Source organism: Colobus angolensis, unplaced genomic scaffold (genome assembly GCF_000951035.1).
Source record: "Colobus angolensis palliatus isolate OR3802 unplaced genomic scaffold, Cang.pa_1.0 Scaffold76, whole genome shotgun sequence".
Classification (NCBI taxonomy): domain Eukaryota; kingdom Metazoa; phylum Chordata; class Mammalia; order Primates; family Cercopithecidae; genus Colobus; species Colobus angolensis.
The window spans coordinates 4,926,427-4,944,272 of record NW_012121376.1 but is presented as its reverse complement, the minus strand read 5'-3'; the positions used below and the strand labels follow the sequence as shown (position 1 = coordinate 4,944,272).

Sequence of the window (17,846 nt, the reverse complement as noted above, 5' to 3'; positions counted from 1 at the left end):
GGGCTGGATCCTGGCCGGACCCAGGAGGTTCTGGGTGCAGTTTAGCGTTTTCCCAGGAGGTGGCGCAGTGAAACCCTGGATGCACGGCCAAAACCAAACCCTGGGGCTGCCTCCACCCTGTCCCTGGGCACTGGGAAGGGCACTCACCCTAGAGACCCAGCCAGGCTCTGCTCCTCCCCTGGCCTCTGAGCAACGCACCCCAGGAGATGGCCAACCGACCCCACCTTCCAGTGTACTGGGCATCCCTCTGCCCCTGCCTGCCCCTAAAGCAGCTAAGCCATGGTGCTCACTTCTGGTCACTGCTCAACCCATCTATCCCCAAATACACTAAGACGGGCTCTCACAAGATGCAGAGAACACAGCACGGGGCAACCCAAGAGGGCTCCAGGGAGGAGGGAGCACTGCTTGAACTGGGCACCCAGACCCGAATAGGGCAAAGGAAGTCCCCCAGGGGAGAAGCACCTGAAGGTGGATACAGCAATGATGGTAGGCTTCCTCCTTTCCCCTCCCTCTTCTCTTCCCTCCCTCCTTCTCTCCCTCCCTCCCATGGGGACGGCTGCTTCTGCGTGGAGTGAGTTCCTAGGCCACCACCCAGGGCTGGGCACTGCGGGATGCCTGGAGTGGGAACTCAGGGTGTGCTGCTGGAGAACTCTGCGAGCCCATGGGTGTGACCTGGGTGGGATATCACTCTTTGTGACTCCCTTTGGGAACTGGGTTTTCTCTGCTTTCCACAGAGTTGACAGGGAAGCCAGGAAGTGGCCGCCGCAGCTCCCAGCTCCCGCTACCCTCTGAGCTGGCCTGGCTCCTGTGTACAGCTTGCAGCGGCCTCTGCCAGGGTGGGGCGGAGGCTGGGAGGGCAGGAGGAGGGCCTGCACCCGGTGGCGGCTGGCTGCGGCGTGCGCCCTCGCGCTCTTCTCCCGAGTTTGCGCCCCACACGGAGCTGTGGGCCTGGGCCCTGAGGGAGCCAGAGGCGTCCTCTTCTCCTCCCGCCTCGCTGCTCCACCCCCCTCGTTCCTTCCCCAGGCCAAGGGGAGCTGACTGATGACCGAGGCCACCGCTGCTCCTCCGGCTGCCCGGCCAGGGCAGGGGGGCCGGGGGCTGGGCCAGGCAGTGCTCATGGACCAGAATAGCCCCAAGTGGAAAGTGCTCCTTCCGGGTGAGTCCCCAGGGATGGCCCCACCCAGCGCCGTGGAGGAGCCGGGTGCAGGTCTTCGAACAGTGCCCAGACTTCCAGGACAGAAGACTGAGATAGGAAGGAGGGACAGAGGGCCGAGCTGTGGCTCGGTGAAGGTGTGCGTCCTGGCTGCAGGGGCTGCGTGGGTGCAGATGTGGAGCGTGAGTGCTGGACCATGGGACAGTGACCCCAGGGACAGGCATAATGGCCCCAGTCTGAGCCCCCGTGCCCAGGCGCAGGTGTTAGGATTCTAAGGGGGCGTGGCAGGGCCTTGAGGCCACAGCTGACAGCCCTTTGGGCACTCCCTGGGCACGTCCCAGCTGCCCTCCTGCTGGTACCCCCATTGTACTGTGCACAGACCCTTACTGGGCACAGGCTGGCACAGAGCCTGGCACCAGACCCCTGAGGGTGAGCTCAGGGTGCCTCCCATCCTCCCAGCACTGGACCCCTGGGTACTAGGTGGCCCTCTGAGGTCACTGAATCCCACCCTCCTTTCCCGTGGAGGGGGAAACTGAGACTGCTCAGCAGCCCTAGACAGTGCCAGGTTTAGAACCTGAATGACCCTCTCCCAAGCTACCTGCTGCTTCTGGAAGTGAGAGGAAAAGGGCAGGAGGGGCTGGGAGAGGAGCCAGGCAGCCCTGGCTGCAGGAACAGGCAGAGAAGGAGAGGAAGCGTGCAGAGGGGGCTCTGCCTCTGCGGAGATTCCAGGAGGGCACAGGTGTGTGTAGCACAGGTGACACCAAAGCCCCGGCACTCCTAGTTCCCTTACCAGGTGGGGTGCAAGGGGCTTCTCACCTTCTCTTCGCTCCACGCTTCTTCCATCATGGCTGGTTTCACAGATAGCGCGGGACTGTGGTCCGGACCCTCCACTCCCTGGCTTGGGCTGTGGAAGATGGATTTGATTTCATTAAGAAGGAACCCCTGGCAGGCACGGTGGCTCATGCCTGTGAGGCCAAGGTGGGCAGATCACTTGAGCTCAGGAGTTTCAGACCAGCCTGGGCAACATGGCAAAACCCCATCTCTAAAAAAAAAAGACAAATAGAAACCATTAGCAGAGTATGGTGGCTCATGCCTGTGGTCCCAGCTACCCAGGAGGCTGAGGTGGGAGGATCACCTTAGCCTGGGAGGTTGAGGCTTCAGTGAGCCGAGATCATGCACACTGCACTCCAACCTGGGTGACAGTGAAACTCTGGACTCTGTCTCAAAAAAAAAAAAAAAAAAAAAAAGGAACACACTACCAAGTGGCAAAGTGGCAAGCACACATTAGCAAGTAATGTACACCCCATGCCTTTCTGCACGTGGGCTGGCTGCGAGGTAGTGAGCTCCCCATCCCTGACTGTATTCAAACAGGATTCGTGCAACCTGTCAGGGAGTCTTTGGAGGTCAGAAGAGACCATATTCCTTCTGGGTCTTAGATTCCAGATCCCAATTCCTCCATGTGCCTCATCTGTACTGTAATGAGGACACTAGCCACTGGAATTTAGTGAGCACTTGCTGTATACCAAGGTTCTTCACCACCCTCGGTGGGCACCAGTCCACCAAAGCCTCACCTGGGAGGTGGGCAGGCTCCTCCCCGTTGTTCCAGATGAGAAGGCTGAGGAGGAGGGGACAAGTGACCGCCGGTCAGCTGAGTCACAGAGCTGGGTTGCAAAGCCAGGCCATGTGGCACAGAGCTTTCATCCCGACCTCAGTTACAGGAAGTTCACCCATTAGGAAAATGTTCTCTAAATTGTGAGATGTGCACGAGTTCTCCAGAATCACCCGCATGGCTTTGACTAGGAGGGCAGTGGGCTGTGGCCTTCTAGGCCCAGGTCCTCTGCTGGGACAGGCAGGTGTCAATGACAGCAACAGCCTCTGTGGCCATGGGAGGCCAGCTCCTCGTCTACCAGGCTGGGTGCCAGGTGCCCGGTAGCAGTCCCAGCTGCCTCGAGGTGCTTCCGGGGACGGATCACTCCATGCTGGGATCCTCCACTCGCGTGCGCTCTCCCTCCACCCCTTTGTCTCAAATAGCCAGGCTGTTGGGGTGCCTTCTCTGATGTCTATCATGGGCTGTTTGTTTGGGTGTCTCTGGTGTCTTCTCTTGTCAAACAAAACAGACAAAAAATGGAAAGAAAGCAAGGGAGGGAAGAGCAGAGGAGGGGCCGAGAACCCCTCCCCGTCCACTGCTTTCCAGCTCAGCCTGTCTCCCCATTTGTGAAGTGGGGATGCTGCGGCAGCTGCCTCCCGGGGCGCCTGGGAGGATGGGCTGGGGCACTGTGGATAGCAGGGATTCAGTGACTGCATTGCTACTGCGTGTCCTCTTAGTCCGGAGTGAGTGTCTGGGAGGGCCACAGGTGTGCTGGCTGCAGCTTGGTAGAGTCCGCTCAGAGCAGGTGCTCCAGGGAGGTCCTGGAGTGAACAGGTGGGTGGCGTGTGGGCGGAGGGACGAAAGTGCGAATGAATGAGTGCTGGCCGCCCTCTCCTCCCAGCAGCCCTGGGGACCCTGGATCTCCGAGTCTGCCCAGGGCAGGGTGATTGTGCTCCTGCCCCACGGTGCCCCATGGTTACCACTGCCTTGGCAGGGCCAGTCTCTGTGTCTCCTTCATGAGTGACAGGCTCCAGGCACCGTCCTGGCCTCCCTCCCCCCTCCCCCCGGCACTGTCAGGTCAAGTCAGTGGCGCCTCACCCATCGCCCCACAGTGTGTGCGTGTGTGTATGCGCATGGTTGTCCACGGCTGTCATGTTCACGTGAATCTGTGTACCTGTGTGTGTCTGTGTGCACATGTGGTTCTCAGTGTGTGTGTGGTGCTGTGTTGGTATGCACGTGTTGCCCTCAGTGTGTACTGTGTCAGTGTGCATTGTGTGGTCGCGTGTGGCCCTCGGCGTGCAGTGTGTGTCAGTGTGCATGTGTGTGGTCATGTGTGGCCCTCAGCGTGCAGTGTGTCAGTGTGCATGTGTGTGGTCGTGTGTGGCCCTCGGCGTGCAGTGTGTCAGTGTGCATGTGTGTGGTCGTGTGTGGCCCTCAGTATGCAGTGTGTGTCAGTGTGCATGTGTGTGGTTGTGTGTGGCCCTCAGTATGCAGTGTGTCAGTGTGCATGTGTGTGGTCGTGTGTGGCCCTCAGTATGCAGTGTGTGTCAGTGTGCATGTGTGTGGTTGTGTGTGGCCCTCTGTCAGTGTGCAGTGTGTCAGTGTGCATGTCTGTGTCTGGTGTCTGCGTCCATGTGCATTATTGTGTGCACGTGTATGATTCTGTGTGTGGGTGTGTGTGGCTCTCAGTGTGTAATATGTATCAGTGTGCGCGTGTGTGTTTGTGTGTGCGTGCTCACGCACAGGTAGCTCCCAGTGTGTTCTGTGGGGTGATGTACAGGTCTCAGGGCATGTGGCTGCCATGGCCAGGCTGAGGGCAGCAGCGTGGAGACAATAGCTTTGGCAGCCGGCCAGGCCCATGACCCTGGAGGGAGTGGAGGGTGGATAGGCCCGGTGGACGCGTTTGAGCCTCTGGTTTGGCGAGGGCTGTGGAGGAGGGGAGGCACCTAGGCGGTTTCAGGACCCTCGCCAACCTCCTCTTGGGCCACCGTCTGCCTCACTGAGGCCAGACAGCCCTCATCCTCTGTGAGGTGAAGACAGATGAGGGACAAGGACAGTCCTCTCGTCACTTCTCCTGGCGATGGTGACGCTGTGCCTTCCCTGTGGGGCCGAGGCCGTCCCAGGCACCCCTTTGCCCCCGAGTGTCATGGTGGAAAACGGGGCTGTGGCCCCAGCGTTCTGGGTTTTGATCCTGGTACCGCCACTCGCTGCTGTGTGACCTGGATGAGCCACCTAACCTCTCTGCACCGCTGCCGGCCATTAAGGGGAGTCAGTAGCCACTCACTGGCTGAGACTGTGGGGATAGAGTGAGTTGGGGTTCGAGGCCCTCAGGACACCCAGTTCGGGCTGTGCGAACTGCCAGCACCCTGCCTGTCACTGTCACTCTTGTCATTGCTAGTCCCCTTGCCTGGGAGCTTCTGGATCCCAGTGTCACCTCCCAGGCCCCAGGTGCCTTTTCCAGCCACCCAGAGCCCATGCCTTGGCCCTCCCACTTCCCCCAGCTGGGGAGCAATGCAGGAGTCTCAGGTGAGCAGGACCCCGGCCATGAGGGAGGTTCCCTCACCAGGCCCAGGGCGCCCATTAAGGTGGGACCCAGTCCAGCCCCCATATCTAGGAAGCTGCGGGTGTCACAAAGAGCCTAAGCGGCGCCAGCACTGCTGGGGTGTGGGGCAGCCGGATGCCAGGACCCTGAGAACCCCAGGCCTGCCTGGGGCCATGCAGGGCTTAACTGGTGGGTTTGCTGGTGTTCGACCAGGTATAGGGGTAGCTGAGGTGGAGACTGGAGTTTGGACACCTCTGACTCTGTCGTCTCTCGCTGGGCACCTCCCAGGCAGCAGCTAGAGCGCCACGAGCCCAGGCTAGGCCAGCACAGGCAAGGGAACCGCACAGGCCTGCCCGTCCCTCCTGGGGGCAGCTCCGCAGCCGCGCTGCCCACCTCCAGTACCCTGGCTCCTGTCAATCTCTCCCCTTCACCAAGTGGGACACGGGAACATTTATTAAGTGCCTACTGCATGCCAGCTCTCGTGAGCATGTCAGCTCCACCATTCGCCCCATTTTATAGGTGAAGAAACAGAGGCCCAGAGAGGTGTGAGGTTTGCCCCAGGTGTGCCGGGGGCCTGGCTCCAGCCCTCAGTTCTGCAGCTGGAATTCCCACAGGGAACCAGACCCCATACTCCGAGCTGGCCTCCTTCCTGCTATGTGGATTTCTCTTGGGCCTGAGCAACTGCCCCCAACCCTCAGGGTCCCCACCCCCCCCACAAAGAAGGTGCAAACTCCAGGCTTCTCTCTTTTCATCCCCAGCCCAAACAAGCTCCGCACCCCCTGGCGAGCAGAGCATGGTGAGATGGCCTGTAGAGAGGCACAGGAACCGTACCCCGCAGGCACATCTGAGCGTCTCCGGGAAACGGGAATGATGGAGCTCGACCTCGGTTAGGCCTGGGGAGGAGCCTGGGTTCCTGGCACGGTGTCCTTGCCCGTTAGGATTACCGCAGCGGTTGGGACCCTGCCCTTCTGCTCCCGGCCCTTTGGGGCTGGACTGGGGCGAGTTCAGTGGCTGTGCGGGCCGGTCTGGCCGCCTCCTGGCTCCTTGATGGCAGATTTGGGCACAGACAGAGCCTGTGGCCGGGTGGTGTGGGCAGAGTGGGATGAGGGCTCTGCCCTCCCTGCCTGCCTGCTGGGCGTGTGGTCCTGGCTGGGGACACAGGAACACAGCCCTGGCTCTGTTCTTGAAGTCGTGGGAGGCAGGCTGTCACCGCAGCGGCTGGGAGCTGGAGGCGAGCCCAGAGGGAGAGAGGACGCCATGTCTGTGCCCTCAGCCTTCAGCACAGGCCCTGCCAAGCCACAGGTGCCTCTGCTACACAGAGGGCGAGAGGGCTCCGCTGGGCAGAGAGCAGGGGGCTGGGGCTGGTAGATGGAGGTGGGGGCTGTGAAGGGGAGGACAGGACAGCAAGGATTGCTGGGAAAAGAGACTGTGTCCATGGTGCCACAGGCCTCTCTGCACACCCCTCCCCACACCGCACAGATGGCCCCGCGTTACCCCACGCTCCTCCTGTTGTGCAGGTTGCACACTGCGCAGTCGCGGGCGGCCGTGTGGCTGGAGTTGCCCAGTGTGAGTGACCCAGCCCTGCCTCCCACCTTCACCGACCACGTGTTGATTTTTGGTTCTGGATTCTGATCACCTTTTTTTTAATTGCAAGTCTGGAATGTTGACAGGATTGACGTGTGTGCACGGTTGTGGATGACGGGGTACCCCTGGTAGGCCGCACGTGGTGTGAGGATTTGGGGGCTGCAGGAAGCCGTTTCTGTCCTCAGGGGACAGGACATCTCTCTGTACGTCTCCCTGGGTGTCTCACGCATCCCACTGTCCACAGGCATCTGTGCAGCGTGTGAATTGCAGGGTGCCATGCTGCACAGCCCCCAGTGGTTCGGATCTGGCCTGTTCTCCCTCTTGGCTCCTGGCCCTCCTTGCCAAGAAATGAAATTTTTAACTCAAGGACTCCGGTTTGGGCTGCTGGTTCCCTCAGATCCTTGGGGAAAGAGATGTCAATGGAAACCTCTCCTAACTATGTGACCTTGGGCAGGTTACCTACCCTCTCTGTGCCTTAGCTGTCTATCTGAACGAAGGAGGGACTGATAGAATATGTGGTAGAGCTGGAGGCAGTTAAATGAGATGATGATGGGAGCACTGTGAGAAGGAACAGTAAGCAAGCGTGAGCAGCGGTTCTTACCCCATGTGCCCTGGGCAGAAGCCACTGCTTCCGCTTTCCTGTGACACCTGGAGGTCCTGCAGGCAGGGGGCCGGGGCTGCCCTCTGTTGTCCCCGGCGTTGGCCGGCACCAGGCCTAGCCCAGGATGAGCCCTGGTTTTGTAAACATGGGCAGGGTTGCAACAGGAGGCTCCCTGGGGGCGGCCTTCCAGATGGCCTGGCGTCCACACATACAGGAGCTGGGGGGAGGGCATGGGCCCCCAACCCTCGTCCGCACCAGCCTTCACCTCCTGGTACAGGGGAAACCACAGGGCCCGTCTGTCCCCCAGCCGCTCCTTGGGCAGCCGCTCAGCCTTATCTTGGCCTTCTGCAGACAGCCCTGTCTCCAGGAAGGGCTCTATCGGCTCCGTCATCTGCACCCTGGGCTTGGGAACACGTGGTCAAGTGGATTTCCCTGGGAATGGCAGCCGTGTCTGCTGGAGACAGACCCCACCCCCAGCCCCCACCACTACCCGGTGCCAGGGTTCGGGACAGGGCTCCCTCCTCCGTGGCAGGCTCTGGGTGGGTTGGGAAAGGCCAAGCTTCTAGACTCCCCTCTGGGATTCCATGATGTTCAGGTCCCGCCAGCCCCTCCCTCAGCTGGGACGGTGGCCTCCATGTGGCTGCCTGCCCATCCATTCCAGGCCGGGCGGCTTGGGGCAGCCTCCTGTGGGCAGAGTCCCTTCTGTGTGCCAGGAGGCAGTCAGGGGTCCCAGCCTGCCCCTGGCAGTGTGGGCGTGTGCGGGAGGGTGGAGGCGGGAAGCCTTTCACTTAGGAGCTGAGAACCATGGGAAGTCTGCTCAGCCTCCCTGACTCCCCCCAGGGCCAAAGAGATCCCGGGCTCTCCCTCTTTATAATCAGCACCACGACAGCGCCCACGTGCGGTGCTCACCAGACAGGGCGGCCCTGCTTGGCGCACTTTGCACTGATTCATTTTTTGAATCCTCCCACGGCTCTCATGAGGCAGGCACAGTTGCTGACCCATCTTAGAGACCAGGAGACCGAGGCCCAGGCGAACCTTTGTCCCCTGCAGCCCTGTGCCTGCCCCGAGTCTCTGGGCAATGCCAGACAGGCAACTTGGGGATGGAAAGTGGCTGCCAGTCCCCTTCCCCGCTTCGTCGCCGGCTGTCTGGCTACCCCCGTGCCGGTCTGCGGTCTCTTCCCGGCTCTGCCGTTGCTCCCTCTCCTCCACTTGAGAACTTCCCTGAACCAGTACTGAGAGTGGCCAAACTGGATGCTCCTCAACTCTTGCAAACACCAGAGGACTTGAGCATTAAAGTGTCCAGGTTCATGTTCAGATCCCGGCTCTGGCTCTCACTGGCCGGACAGCCTTGGGCAAAGCCATCTACCACCTGCACCATGCACAGAGCCATGCACCTCTCCCCAGAGAGCCGCTGTGACTCTCCCCAGCGAGCCGCTGTGACTCTCCCCAGAGAGCCGCTGTGACTCTCTGCAGAGAGCTGCCATCTCCCTGGACCCTCCTCAGAGAGCTGCTATCTCCCTGGACTCTCCCCAGAGAGCCACTATCTCCCTGGGCTTCCCGGTCCGGCCCACGTCTTCCGTGATGGCCGCCCCTCCCCGGGCCTCAGCACCCTCCTCCCTGGGCCTCCTCAGCACACAGTGCCGTCTGGTAGAGGGAGTGTGTTGCACCAATCAACTCCACTCCTGGTCTGGTGTCCACACTAGCTGAGCAGCTTCCAGAAAGCCAGAGTTTCCATCCATTTTGCTCCTCTCCATTCCCCCAGTGCCTAGAATGGTGCCTGGCCCCGTGCAGCGGCCCTCGGGAAAGCCTTGTCACATGTAGGAGGGAGAACACGGAGTGGTCTTCCCCACCTCTTCTCCCGCAGACCCCTCCCTGCTCCTGAGAAGATTCGAGGTCTCCCTGGAACATAGTAGGTGCTTCCACGTATTGGTTCCTTCCTCGCCCCATGGTGAGCATGGCTCAGGTCTCCTGGGACCTCTGGGTTCTCATGGACCATCTGAGGTCTTACTTAGAAGCAGCAACCCAGCTCCTGGGGGACATTTGCCTCCATTGCAAGTCAGATGGCTGGGCCTGGACCCTGCTCCCTGCCAGGCCACTGCACGGACGCCAGGAGTCCCGGAGTCCCCTCAGCCCTGAATGTGTACTTCCTTTGCTACCGGATCCCGGGCCCTGCCAGAGCCCAGCGGCCATGGCCTAGGGGTCGAGGGAAGCAGATGGCTGTGCTCCTCCCCCAGCTCCTGCTCCCTGGTCCAAGATCACCAAAGAGAAGACCTTTGCTGGTTCTAAGATGTAGCCATTAGCCGGCCCCTTGGCCCACCTGTCCATGCCAGGCTGCCCCAGGCAGATCCCCAGACATCTACCAAGACCCCAACCCTGCCCTGCCAAGCATGGTGGCCAAAGGGGCTTTAATTTCCAAATCCAAGGACAGGACAGCAGGTGTTTGGCCTTAGGAAGCCCAAGCGTTGCCATTTCTAGAACATTCTGATGGGTTATAAGGGCCATAACTCACTAATTTGAACCTGGACATTCACCATAGCTGTGAACAGCTGTGATCCTTTGTACTCAGGGATCATCAAGTCCAGCTGGGCAGGCAGGGCTCTTATACCCCAAGGATTAGGGCACGTGGCCGAGGCAGTCTGGGAGGGCTCCCTAGAGGAGGAGAGGTGGAGGCTGTAACTTGAAGGATTCCAAGATGCAAAGGAGAGTGGTTGGGGTCTTCTTGGAGACAGAGGGAGACAAGTCCAAGAGGGGAGGAGGTGGCACTCGAGGGCCTCATCTAAACTGTGGCCGTGCTGAAACCACCTCTAAATCCTCCCTGAGCCCCTGGCCAACCCTGCCGTTCTGCAGGTGATGAATCTGGAGCGTAGGGAACCATTTGGTCAATCAGGATGGGAGCAGGGGTGAGGCGAGGTGGGAGAACACCCTCCCCGCTGCCACCCTGGTGCTCCCAGCCCCCGACACTGCCCTCTGTGGGAGGCCTCCCATCTCTCATGGTTCAGGTTTAGTGTGGTGTCTCAGAGATTTGATCTGTGCTCTGCATTAGACGATAGCTGTTTGAAATCTTGACGTAAACAAGGTTAACAAATTGGCTCCATTTGGCGTGGCCCCGGACCTAATTAGATCTAATTAATACTCACTGGGGGTCCTGCGTCAAGCCCCGATCCATCATCCAGCCTCGCAAACAGCCCTCCGCTGCTCCTGCAGCTGAAGGGAGTGTCGCCCTGCCAAGTTAGGAGACCGTCCTTCTCCCTGGTCTTCGCATTTTATTTGGGGACCTGTGGATTTCCAGTGGGCGTGGGAACCTGGTGAGCTCTGGTAAAGTCTTTGCAATGCATGTTACTTTAATTTTTTAAAGTTGAGGTAAAGTTCACGTAACTCAAAACTAACTGGAAGCAAACAATTCAGTGGCATTTAGTACCTTCACAATGCTGCGCCAACACCACCTCCGTCCAGTGCAAAAACATTTCCTCACCCCGAAAGGAAATCCCAGACGCATTAGCTCTGCCATTCCTCACTCCCCCACCTTCCTTTCCAGCCCCTGGCAACCATCGATCTACTTTCTGTTTTTATACATCTGCCTACTCTGGACAGTTCAGAGAAATGGAATCGTACCATTTGTAGCCTTTTGTGTCTCGCTCCTTTCACTCAGTGTGGTGTCTTCCAGGTTCATCCACGTTGCAGCCTGAATCAAAGCTTCATCCCTTTTTATGGCCGAATAATATTTCACTGTGTGGATAGATCCCATGTTATGTATTCGTCCTTCTGTTGGTGACACTTGGGCTGTCCCCAGTTTCGGCTATGGTGAAGAATGCTACTGGGAACATGAGGTGCAAATGGGTCCTTGAACACCTGTTTTCCGTTCCTCTGGGTATAGACCCCCACGGAGGGGATCTGAAAGGCCACAGTATTCTTTTCATTTTGTTTAACAAACACATATGTAGCTCTTGCTGGGTGCCAATTTAATATTCATACATCACTAAGAGGAAGGTACTGTTATCTCCATTTTACAGATGAGCAAACTGAGGCTATTTGGGTTTGACAGGCAGGATTTGAACCAGGCAGCCAGACGCTGCTGGCTTTCACTAGTCAGTGTAGTAATTTGGCATCAAGACCACCAGCTCTGAGTGACCCTTGGGAACCACTTCTCAGGGTTACAGAGCCTGGGAGGCCTCCTTTGTGCAAACCATCCCTCAAGAGGCTGTTGGGTGACCCTGAGGCCGGTGCATCTGTTCACAGAGAAATGTCACTGCAAAGCAAGCTGGAGGGGGAGCCTCTCCCTGTCAGGGTCCACTGCCTGACACCCGCCTGGGGGCATCTCACTGGGCTGGGGCCAGGCTCCCAGGCCTGCTCACGGAGTGCCTGAGGAAGTCTGGTCCCAGGCCCAGGAGTAAATAACAGGCATGCAGGCTGTCAGCCAAGCTGGCTCTCAGGTCTCCTGGAGCTCCACAGAGCCCCAGCTTTCTGCTGATCTGATCTCCTGTGGTCTCTTGGCTCCCCCGCTGTGATCAATCATGCGGCCCTGGGCTGGCCGGGCAGCCACCCCCACACAATGTGGTTATCTCCCGGCCACACATCGCTGCTGGGGCCCGGGGCTCGCACAGGCGGCCCTCGATGGCTCGTCTCCCCTGCCTGATCTCCTGCCCTGGTCATTCTCCAGCCCACCCTTATCTCTGTGTCTGGGCCCTTCCTTTACTTGCAAACTCTGACTGTGGTGAGGGCAGGGACGGCCCCCTTGTCATCACCAGACCCTCTGGGACGGGACTGGCTTCCCACACGAGGCTAATCAGGTCCACAGGCCCTGGACGACGGCTCCTCTGTTTCAGAGACCACACGGTGACCCGCTGCCCCTGAAATGTGCAGAACTGGGTAAAATCACTCCCAGTCACACAGCTGGGAGGGGCCCCGGGAAGATGGACGTGGCCTGCCCCTCACTTTCCCGATGCGACAGCAGAGCCCTTGAAAGCGGGGGGTACCCGCCTGTGCCCAGGCTGGAAGCCCACGCCCAGGGATGCTAGGTGAGATGGGAGGGACAGAATGGGGAGCAGGGAAGCAGATTCCGAGTCAAAGCATTGCCAGATAACAGCAGAAGCCCCAGGCCATCGGGAGCATGGCACCTCACACAGGCACACACACACAGCCAGGTGCACACTCAAGCACGTGCACACACATGCACACACACCCATGCATGCACACACAACACATGCACACACACTCTTTCACACACACGCACACGTGCACGCACAACACACATGCACACACACCATGCACACACGCACACTCATGCATGCACACACATGCACACACAACACATGCGCTCACACATGCACACACACACATGCACACACAACACATGCGCTCACACATGCACACACACACGTGCAACCTGTGCACACACGGTTGCACACACACGTGCACACACGTGCACACTCACACACGTGTGTACTCACAGTCTTAATGCACAGACATGCCTATGCACCCACACACAGCTCTTGACACAAACACCATAACACACACATATATACAGTAGACCCTGCACACACAGTGCACATTTGCACACACACATCCACACACAGCCCTCTGTACATAAACACACACATTCACATGCACACGCAGCCTGTCACACACTTGAGCATACACACAGCTCCCAGCACACATGCATGTGCAAACGTGAACACAGTCCTTAGCACACACACACTGTAATACACACTTACACGCAGTAGACAGCTGCATACACACAGCACACATATGCTCACACACATGCAGACACGCATACACAGCCTCTGTACATAGATACATACACATTCGCATGTACACACAGTCTGTCACACATTTGAACATACACACAGAGCTCCCGGCACACACACACACACCTGCATCTCTCTCTGTCTCTCTCTGACACTCATACTCCTCCTCCTCCAGGCCAGCCTGAGTGACCGTGAGTTTCCTCAGAAGCCAACCACATGGACTCTTCCTGCCTCCCTCTAATTGCCTCATGGGTGTCTGTCCGCTTGGGGAGGGGAGCAGAGGCCAGGAGGAGAGAGTGGCTGGCTCGTGAGGGTGGCTGACCCTGGCAGGGGTAAGAGGGGTCTACCATTAAAGGGGCCCCATGAAGGCAGGAAGTCATCCGGCCGAGGGTGGGAGGACCACACAGACCTCTACCCTGTAGAGCTTGGGGTCAGAGTGGACCACTGGTCTCTGGGCCAGTGGCATGGGGTCCCCAGGATCGTGTCCTTGGCCCAGAAGCTGCTGTCCTGAATCCTGGGCCGTCCTCACAGGGCTTGGCCGCCACCCCTGACTGCTTCAGGTCCTCTTGGGCTTTCCCTCCAGAATCCAGTTCAGGCCAATGATCACATCCACATGGGCAGAGCTTCCTTTCTCCAGGCTGCTCCACAGAGCACCTCTCCCTCCACCCTCGGGCCTTGCTATGTACAGTCAATGGCACTCCCCTCACAGCGGGGCACAGACTCAGAGGAGGAGAAGGAGGTGCTGTTGTGAACACGGGCAGGGACTGCCTAGCCCAGGCTTCCTGATGGGGGCCCCAGAGGCCCTCTCCGAGAGGAGTGAGAAACAGACACGTGCCTTGCTCTCTGTGGATGTGGCCGGGTGGCGAGCGGCCCGTCCTGGGAGGGCTGGAGAACCTCCCCCTTGCCCGTAGCATGGCAGACGGGACAAGGGCTCCGGCTTCCTTCCACCTCTGCTGTTTACTGGCTGTGTGACCTCAGACCATTCTCTCAACCTCTCTGAGCTTTCATTTCCTCATCTATACATGGGACCGAGGACAGCGCCAATCCCAGAGCTCACCAAATGTGTCAGAGGGTCCTGTGGTGTGTGCAGCACCAGGACTGTACACGTGGTGCCGACTGTCGTGGTGAGGGAGGTCTCCTTGCCCCGGGCCTCACTTTCCCTTCTCCTGCAAGCTGGGAACTCACGGCCAGGCGTGTGGGTGGATTGTTCTGGATGCCTCCTAGCCCTACTCGTCAGAGACCTTGATGAGCTCCAGCTAATGAAGTCCAGGCTCTCCTGAGGGGACAAGGCATTGATGGAGGCGTGGAGGGCTGGAAACAGTTCCTCCAGTGCCAGGATCCAGGAGGGGCCACTCACGGAGCAGGCACGTCCTGGGGGCCCTCAGGCAAGCAGCCAGGCGAGTAGGAGATCCGGCCTTCCATCCGGCCTGCCGCAGACCCAGCAGGTTAGCATGCTGGGCACCCCTGCCCCGCCTGCCCTGGCCTCGGCTCGGCTGGGCCAGATGCTTTCAGAAACGCTTCCCATCATAAAAGTCTCACTGGCTCCGTCACCTGCCCCGGGCCCTGTTGCTCTGCCAGTCGGGAGACAAGTCTGTTCTCGCCAAGGAAGCCCTTTGTGCCACTCTGGGCCCAGCCACATGGGGCTTGGGATGGGTGCCTGGGGCAGGGCACCCTCAGCAGGTGTTTTGGGGGGGGAGCCTCCAGCCTGTGGCTGCTTGTCCAGGGCAGGAGGCTGGGAGGAGACGGGGAGTGACGTCAGCTGTGCGTCTCTGGCCCAGGTGAGGGCAGGGCTTCTCTCAATTGCCCCTTGCCCCTGACGCCATCTGTGTGTGAGGCCAGGGCTCCCAGAAGAGCATGGTATGGCCCCACTATTGGAGTCACCATGCAGAGGGGGAGACAGACGCCTGGACAGAGACTCACAGCCACACAGAGTCTGGGCTGTGTGGGAAATGCTTGCCTCCCACCACTGCCCATGGCAGACAGCTCCTCCTCGGGGTCCCTGGGGAGCAGGGCAGGAGGCCAAGCGGAGGCTGTGGCTGAGGTGGACCCCTGGTGGGGAGGGGTGTCCGCCGCCTCCGCACCCAGCAGGTTCCACGGCCCCCAGGGCCGGCGCCTGGCTGCTGACAGATGGTAATGAGACCCGGGGAGTCTGATGAAGTTCATTTTTCACCTGCACGTGTTTTCGCCTCCCCGCTCTCGAGAGGCAGCCGGCCATCCATCCTGGAGCCCTTCCGAGGCCTCGGCAGTCATGGGGTCATAGATCACTCCCTGGTGGAGACAGAGCTGGACAGGGGAGGGGAGCCATTAAGGATGACCACGGGTGACCCCAGGCCAGGACAGCTCCAGTTCCAGCTCCAGACGGGGCCTGCACAGCCCTGAACCTGGGGGTGGGCTAGATAGGGGCATGGGTTGTTTTCAGGGCTGGCTCAAGCCCTGTTGGAGAGAGGTGGGCAGGGGGCGAACCCCCATTCCCCGAGGATACGCCCAGGGTGGGTGTCACTCTGCGGGGCTCTCTGGGCCTCCTGTGGCCGTGGGACAGCGGCCCTTCTGGTCAAGGCCTCTGTGAGCGCTCAGGGTTGAGGGGACACTGGCTCAGAGACTACCACTCCCTCCCACCCTGTTTAAACATGGTGGTTCAGGTGGGACCCTCCCACGCCCTTTCCCCCATTCGGGCTCAGCAGTGCGGCCAGCAGAGCTGAACAAGGCCCTGACACTGTGGCAGGTGCCTGGCCCGACGTGTCCTGCCTGTGTGTCTGACACCAGGATGGACAGCCGACTCTAGGTGGGGGGCTGGATGCTGCCTGGGTCAAACCCGGCCACGCCATCTCACTGTGCAAATGAGTAAGTCTCTTGCCCTGTGTTACCTCAGTTTACCCCATAGGCAAAATGAGATAATAATAATAACAATATGAGCAAACGCACGGGGGTTTGAGATGATAGGGTGAGCTGTCACCATGACAGGCTGTGTCTGGCAGCTTGGGCACCTAGTGCCACAGAAGCGGTATCTGTGGCTATTGTCATCCTTCTCATCATCATTGTCATAGTGGTGGCTCAGAGCATGGCATCTGGTCCCAGCTGTGTCGGCTCTGTGACCTTCAGGAGGCGCTCAACCCTCTCTGGGCCTCCCTCGGTTTTGTGACCTGAGTGTTGAGCACGCTTGTGTGTGAAACGCCTTGGAAGGAGGCTGGCCTGAGTCAGTAGTCAGGAAAGATGACCCCACTTAGTGGGTGCTGGAAACAGCTCCCCCACTCATGCTGTCCTCCTGGGACACTCCTTCCAGAGGCTTCTCCTGGAGATCTTGTTACCAGATTTTACCCTATGGGTGCTGGAGGAGAGGGAAGGGGCCAGGGTGCCATTCCTGGGGTGCCTCTTGGGGCAGCCCTGGCTGCTGGCTTTGGCTGGGTGGACTTTGGAAGGGACAACTGTACAGCTCCCACTGAAGGTTCTGGGGCTCCCTGGGGCCACGCAGCATCACCCAGGGTCTTCTAGCACCAAGTCCCTGAGTTCTTGACAATTTGTATGTGAGGTTCTCAGGAACCACTTGAAGGACAGAAAGGAGTGATAGTGGGGTTCCCCTGCCACTGCCCAACCCCCGTGGTTTCTGGATGGCCCTTCCAGCCCGGATGCCACAGGTACCGGAGTCCCACACAGGGCGCTGTGCACAACAGACACCGGGCCTAAGGAGGGTGGGAGCCCCCTGCACCCATGGTCCAGCCCCAGGCCCCTCCTGAGTCTCACACCCAGTGACTCACCAGAACCCCCCATTTCCCCGGCGCCATGCCATTTGCTGCGGCCTGTGGAGCACTGGGAATGCTGCAAGGTCTGGCCCCAGCCTCCCTCCAGCTCCCTCGGTTAGCCCCCCGATGCATGCTGAAGCCCTTGTGGCCCCTGCTCTTTGGTCCTGCCCCAGGGCCTTTGCATCTGCTGTCCCTGCAGCCGGCGATGCTCTTTCCACAGAACTTTGCAGGACTGACTTCTTCCCAACCTTCAGGCCTCAGCTCAAAGATAACCTAATTGGTGAGGCCCTCCAGGATCACCTGACCTGGTGGCCCCTCTCCTCCAGGACATCACCTGCTCTCGTGTTACCTTGGGCTGCTTTCTTCCTCTTGCTTATCACCAACTCTCCAAAACTGTCTTGTTCATTGATTTTCTTCTTTTAAAAATCTCTCTCCCTTGGTGAGAACATAAGCTTTGTGAGAGCTCATTCATCTGTGTAGTTCACTATGTGTCACCAGAACACATTAATGATAGTGCTTTGGTACAAAGTAGGTGATCAGTAAGTACTTACTGGTTAGACAAATGGGTGAATGAAAATGGATGCGTGGATATTTGCATGGATGGATGATTGGATGGTTGGATGGATGGGTGGGTGGATGGATGGATGGATTGATGAGTGGATAGGTGGGCGAGTGGATGGATGGATGGATGGATGGATAAGGGATGGATAAAGGGATGGAAGGGTGGGTAGATGGGTGACTGGATGGGTGGGTGGATGAGTGGGTGGTGGGTGGATGGATGGATGGACGGATGGATGGGTGGGTAGTTGCGTGAGTGGATAGGTGGGTGGGTGGATGGATGGATTGGTGAGTGAACGGATGGGTGGATGGATGGATGAATTGGTGACTGAATGGGTG

At 59.1% G+C, this 17,846-nt stretch overlaps 1 protein-coding gene across 1 annotated transcript in view; it reads left to right on the top strand.

Moving 5' to 3' along the window:
* The first annotated feature begins 728 nt into the window (after positions 1 to 728).
* The window catches only part of GSE1 (Gse1 coiled-coil protein), a 312,635-nt gene continuing 295,517 nt past the window's right edge, over positions 729 to 17,846 (top strand). Inside the window, exon 1 of the mRNA XM_011928051.1 lies at positions 729 to 1,156. Within this exon, the coding sequence (XP_011783441.1) occupies positions 1,042 to 1,156 (115 nt within the window). The 5' untranslated portion in view covers positions 729 to 1,041. The remainder of the gene's footprint in view (positions 1,157 to 17,846) is intronic.